General features: G+C 38.3%; 1 protein-coding gene across 1 annotated transcript; it reads left to right on the top strand.

Moving 5' to 3' along the window:
- Positions 1 to 517: 517 nt before the first annotated feature.
- Positions 518 to 3,955, top strand: LOC107954652 (FT-interacting protein 3). Its single transcript, XM_041096477.1, has one exon. It carries the CDS (start codon positions 729 to 731, stop codon positions 3,762 to 3,764), a length of 3,036 nt encoding a protein of 1,011 aa, XP_040952411.1. The 5' UTR covers positions 518 to 728; the 3' UTR covers positions 3,765 to 3,955.
- Positions 3,956 to 6,756: the final 2,801 nt, after the last annotated feature.

Raw genomic sequence — 6,756 nt, 5'->3', positions numbered from 1 at the left:
TTAAACAGTTATAAAATTATAAGTTAATAACTTCACAAATTTAAGTAACTTTACTAAGAAAAAGATTTAAACTTCATCCAACCACAACTCATATAATTTTTTATAAACAGATTTATTACAAAATTGTATATATATATTTTTACCTTAATCTAATTTATATTATAATTCAATTTGTTTTTATATGGTGTCTGAGATTTTAGATTGCGAATAATGGAGAAAAGGGAGTAGAAAACAAAGCATTCGGCTTTAAAATTAAAGTAAGACTTGACTCATCCTAAGTAGGTGTGGGAATTAATTAATAATTAATACCCGAACGTTAAAGTTAATTATATGAACTAAACATAGAATGTATGTAAATGTAGGGGGGCCCACCATATCCACTCTGGCAGAACCATTCTTGGCTCTCAACAACCACTTGTGGGGTTGGATTCCCACGCGCTACCACTCGACGTGGACGTTGGACTGAAACAGTGTCAGTCAAGACAGTAACTCACTCTTCTGCCATTTACTTGCTTTGCTTTGTCATCGTCTAATCTCTCCCTCTGCAAAGAATATAACCCTCTGCTCTCTGTTTGCACGCTCTTCTGCTATTTGTCTACTGTTGTCTCTCTCTTTTGAGCTCTCTCATCTCTTTGTCTCCAGCGTTATTTCCCTGTCTCTTTGTTGCCTTTTCCCTTTGTATCTTCTATTGTTCAAGGGGGAAACAAACACACGGCTAAGTTTTAGCCATGAACGGTACAGTGGCTACCGGCAAAGAGAAGCTGGTGGTGGAGGTGATAGCGGCTCATAACTTGATGCCCAAAGATGGGGAAGGGTCGTCTTCGCCGTTCGTGGAGGTGGAGTTCGAGAACCAAAGGCATAGGACTCAGGTTAAAAGGAAAGACTTGAACCCCATTTGGAACGAGAAGCTTGTGTTTCATATCAAAGATGTTGCTGATCTCCCTTACAGGGCTGTTGAATTTAATGTCTTTAATGAAAGGCGGTCGAGTAACAGCAGGAATTTTCTCGGGAAAGTGAGGGTTTCTGGTTCCAGTATTGCTAAAGAAGGTGAAGAAGGTCCTCAAATGTATACCCTTGATAAAAGAAGCTTGTTTTCTCATATAAGAGGGGAGATAACCCTCAAGCTTTACGTTTCAACGAGAGAGGAAGTTAAACAAGTGGGGATTGATAACAATGGGGTGATGGGTACCGGTTCGGCTTCGGTTTCCACCTCGGGGTTTTCAAAGAAGAAAATGCAGCAGCAAAACCCAGCCTTGGTGGTGCAACAACAGCAGCTGGTTCAAGAGAACAAGCCAAGACTGCAGGGTCAAATCCATGCAAAGCCTGTAGAGCCAAAACCAGGTGAGTTAAAGCCTGTTGTAATAACTACTGGTCTTGGCCCTGCAGTTCCTGTCTCCTCTGCCGGTGGTGGTGCCGGTGCTGGGTTGAGTCTTTTCTCAACTGGGTCTAATGAGTTCTCACTAAAGGAGACAAGCCCTCACCTTGGTGGTGGTCCTTTGAACAAGGACAAAACCAGTTCAACATATGACCTTGTGGAGCAAATGCAGTACCTTTACGTTAGAGTAGTGAAAGCTAGAGATATTTCGTTTTTCGGTGGTGGTGGTGAGATAATGGCTGAAGTCAAGCTAGGGAACTATAGAGGCGTGACCAAGAGGGTCAGTTCAAACCATGCAGATTGGGACCAAGTTTTCGCCTTTTCTAAAGACTGCATACAGTCTTCAATGGTGGAGGTTGTCGTAAAGGAAGGTAACAAAGATGATTACTTGGGCCGAGTTTGGTTTGACTTAAATGAGGTCCCCAGGAGGGTTCCTCCAGACAGTCAATTGGCACCACAATGGCACCGAATGGAAGACAAGAAAGGAGACAAGTCCAAAGGGGAAGTCATGGTTTCCATATGGTTTGGGACTCAGGCAGATGAGGCCTTTGCTGAGGCTTGGCACTCAAAGGCAGCCAATGTGCATTTTGATGGGCTTTGCTCTATTAAGTCCAAGGTTTATTTATCACCGAAACTTTGGTATTTGAGGGTATCAGTGATTGAAGCACAAGATGTTTTGGGTGAAAAAGGGTCTACTTTATTGAGGTACCCTGAGCTCTCAGCTAAAGTACAAGTGGGGAATCAAGTTTCAAGGACCAGAATTTCAGGAGTTAGTCCTAACAGAAGCTTATCAAATCCATTTTGGAATGAGGATTTCATGTTTGTAGTTGCAGAGCCATTTGAGGATTACTTGTTGGTGTCTGTTGAGGATCGAGTTGGCCCTGGAAGAGATGAGGTTGTAGGCAGAGTATTGCTTCCTGTGATGGCAGTCGAAAGAAGAACTGATGACAAACAAGTGGTCTCTAGGTGGTTTAATCTTGATAACCACTTCGGCAACCCTGCTGAGACTAAGCTTGTGACAGGATTCGGTTCAAGAATCCATCTTCGGGTCTCACTTGATGGGGGATACCATGTTCTTGATGAGGCCACAATGTATAGCAGTGATGTCAGGCCAACGGCAAAACAGCTCTGGAAGGCTCACATTGGTGTACTTGAAATGGGGATCTTGGGTGCAACAGGGCTTATGCCAGTGAAAGTCAAGGAAGGCAAAGGTGGCACCACTGATGCTTACTGCGTTGCCAAGTACGGTCAGAAATGGGTGAGAACCCGAACCGTGGTTGATAGCTTGTCCCCAAAATGGAATGAGCAATATACTTGGGAGGTTTTCGATCCTTGCACAGTTATCACCATTGGTGTGTTTGACAATTGCCGAACTGATAAAAACATCATCACTAATGGTGTTCCTCGAGACTCCCGGATAGGGAAGGTTAGAATCCGGCTATCAACGCTTGAGTCTGATCGAGTTTACACTCATTCATATCCACTCCTTATGCTGCATCCCTCTGGTGTCAAGAAAATGGGTGAGCTTCACTTAGCTGTGCGATTTTCATGCGCTAACATGGGAAACATGTTGCATATGTATACGTTGCCTTTGCTACCAAAGATGCATTATGTACAACCAATGAGTGTGAACCAGTTGGAGAGCCTAAGGTACCAAGCTATGAATGTGGTGGCATCCCGGCTTAGCAGGGCAGAACCGCCATTGGGGCGAGAGGTTGTCGAGTATATGCTCGATCACGACTCTCATATGTGGAGCATGAGAAGGAGCAAAGCTAACTTTTTCAGACTAATGAGTGTGATCTCTGGTCTGGTTGCCATGAACCGTTGGTTCGAGTCTATGCGAAACTGGAGCAAGCCAGTGTACTCATCCTTGTTTGTTGCAACTTTTCTCATATTAGTTGCATTACCTGAGCTCATAATCCCCGCAACCCTGCTCTACATGGCGACAATGGGACTATGGCGATACAGGTTCCGACCGTGTCATCCGCCCCACATGGACACCCGGCTGTCCCATGCGGAGAGTGTTTATCCAGACGAATTAGATGAGGAGTTTGATTCATTCCCAACAAGTCGAAGTGTGGATGTGGTTAAAATGAGGTATGATCGACTAAGGAGTGTGGCGGGAAGGGTTCAAACTGTGGTCGGAGACATGGCAACACAAGGTGAAAGGTTTCAAGCATTGCTAAGTTGGAGAGATCCAAGGGCCACATTCTTGTTTGTGATATTGTGCTTGTTTGCAGCCGTTGGATTTTATGCAGTGCCATTGAAGGTGGTCGTGGCATTGTGGGGTACCTACGCTTTGAGGCCCCCAAGATTCCGAAGCAAGTTGCCTTGTCGGGCATTGAGCTTCTTCAGGAGGTTGCCTACAAAAGCAGATAGTTTGCTGTAAGAAACCAAACGGCTTTTAGTGGGAATGAAATATTTTGAACATAGTTTTAAGATTTTTAAGGTGTTTGGGTCTAGTGATGCTTTTTGGGGAGTTTTAATTAATTAATCAAGGATGTGGTTTTAATATTGGAGAGTTAGTGTGTACTGTTTTCAAGACTGGATGTCCAAATCAAAACTAATGCTTTTATGATCCATCTTCGTTCCATTGTTTTTGTTTATTTATATATTGCATGCATAAAACCTGACTAAACATTAGTACCAAACGAGAAAAAAACAAAGACTCCTCCCCCCCCGGTTGATGTGATTCTGGTGCTGTGGAATCAATCAATAAATTTGGATTCCGCCGCATCTTTTCCTTTGTAACAACTGACAGTGACATTCCAACCCCTCTGCTATTCTATTTCTCTTCCCCACCAAAGTCAACAGCATTTATTATTTGTTATGGCAATAAATATGGAGGGTTCTGCTGTATTAATTGGGGGGAATTCTGCTATGTAGACGTGATGGTGCCGGGATGCAAAATTTAAGGTAAAAATAACTTAATTTTTTTTTCAAGTTCTGATCGGTTAAAAATGTTAAATTCAAGTTAGACTTAATTTTTTATATAAAAATAAATTTAGAAATATAATAAATTAAATATATTAAAAATATTAAAATAAATATTTACATTAAAAAAGTATTTATACTTAAATAATATTAAAATAGCTACAATTTAGTAAGTAAATGCTTCTACAATAGTAGACAAATTAATAATAAAATAAGAGTTATATAATATCCAAATAATAACAAAATAATAGTAATATAATAACAAAATAACAGCAAAAAAATTATGCTAATTCGAGCCAAACTTGAATAAAGAAAGCCTACTTGAGGCCCGACTTATTTAGAAAATAAACTTTATTTTTTTATCTAAACTCATTTTTTGGGCTTATTTTTTTTCAAATCTTTAGACTTTTCAAGCATACATTTGCCTTTGCCCAAAAGTTTTTTAAAAACTTTTTAATATTTACCAAATATCTCTTTTTTTCCAAATAAAAAATCACCCAAATAGAACATTGATCATATTGGCCAAAATAGAACACATTTTGAATTGGTTAGAGAAAAATCAGTTTAAAGGAATCGATTTATGCCTGAAAAAGCAGAAAAATTGTCAGTTAGGAGGAAAAAATTAGTGAAAACTAATAAAATAATGATGACCAACTTTTCTTTTACCAAAAAAAAGAATTCTAGCCAACCGGTCAAATCAATTGAAGGCTAGTCGCCATCATGTCATGCTGGATTGAAAATAGTTTACATCTATAGAGCTAGAAAAAATTCGGTTTGAAAATAATTTTCTTACTCAGTAAAAAATAAAATTTTAAAAATCGATTCGTTTTGTGATAAGCAGATCCTTGATGTTTTCCGGCTTTGAACCATATGATTTTCTCTAATATTCTCGTACCATGAGCTACTTCGAGTATGGACTCGAATCAATTAAATCAAAACACAGAGCTAGAAAAAGTCTTATTTTTGGGGTGAAAGCGAAAATTCTCTCTTCTATAATAGAATCCAGTAAAATTGTTATTCTGGAAAATATATTTATAAGTTGAAAATAAATTCTCTTTATTTTCGGTAGAATAACAATCTCTCAAAAATTGTGTAAATAGCTCTACCGGTGCCATCTATTTATAGGAAGAGAAGGTAAAACGCTTGTAGAGTTGTAGAAGTTTATTTCCACTAGAAAAATAACATCCTAGTTTATCTTGGATATAGGGGGTGACAACCTTAGTTAATGATACTAGGATTTTTCCGTCCCACCTCCTTACATAAGGGGGTTTGGGCCTCTTTCACATCGAGTTCAATTACGAGTGCTTCTTGGGCCTATTTGACCTAGTACTCTGTAATATGATTCAACCTAATTAATTTTTTCTATTTCCCAAAATAAACTTTAATATCTACGTATTAAATAATTCTCACACCAACTTTATCCTAGTAAACTTTTGACAATTTTATTCTTTGTAAAATTTTGATGATTTTATCCTAGTAAAATTTTGAGAAAATTCGTTCAATATGTCACAACTCAACATATTCTGTAACATCCCAAAATTTAGCTTAATGAGAATGTAGAATTATATAAAAAAATAATGAGTTAGCTAAGTGGTTAGTTGTTAAATGTGAAAGCATGGAATTTAATTTAAGGGCCCAAGTTCAAATCAGCCCCAAATCTAAAATCTTGAGTCTCCAAGATTGATTCCTAACGTTGTCAAGAAGTGCCATTGCCGCCCATAGCATCTAGCTTGTGTAAGATCTTTTTCTCTATCGTTTTCTTGTTAAATCTTGATAAATAAAAATCTAAATTTCCAGATCTGTAATTTGAGGATTTTTAATGATTTAATAGGTATTTTTCCAGCTTTTTAATCAATTCCAAAAATGGTTTTAGATCAGCCCCAAAATTGGCCACCATGGGTGGTGGTGCGTGCGCCTATGGGCAAGAAAGGGGACTATTTTTCTTTAATTATTTTCCATCTTTTTCCAGCATGATTTTTGGTTCTTAAACTCCTTTTAAATAACTTTGAAACATGTTTTAATTAGGAAAAATTGTTCTTGACCAATTGGCAAATTGGATGTGACAATTCGGGAAGCGTAAGTGTGGGTAATCATAAACTAGTTAGTTGTTTCGACTTAGATTTTGGGAAAAGGTTATGGATTGATGAAATAAAGGATTTTAATCAAGATTAGCTACTGAATTTGTAGTATTTAAATGTGTTAGGTGATGACTCAAACGCTCCAAGTCAACAGTAAAGTCGAAAGACGTTCACGCGTATGGGTCACATCAAAATAGTGTACGAAATCTAACAAGGTTGGATTCGAAAAATAATGGCAATTGTGGCGATTGGATCGAACCCATAAGTGGGTCTTTAGGGTTTGTTTAAGAGGTGAATTAATTGAATTATATACTGATTTTTTAAAATTAATTTAGGCCCGTTTTAAAGTATATTAAAGAAATCGCAAGA

Source organism: Gossypium hirsutum, chromosome D07 (assembly GCF_007990345.1).
Source record: "Gossypium hirsutum isolate 1008001.06 chromosome D07, Gossypium_hirsutum_v2.1, whole genome shotgun sequence".
Taxonomy (NCBI): Eukaryota; Viridiplantae; Streptophyta; class Magnoliopsida; order Malvales; family Malvaceae; genus Gossypium; species Gossypium hirsutum.
The sequence above is the reverse complement of the archived record's forward strand: the minus strand, read 5'-3'. Positions and strand labels throughout refer to the sequence as shown.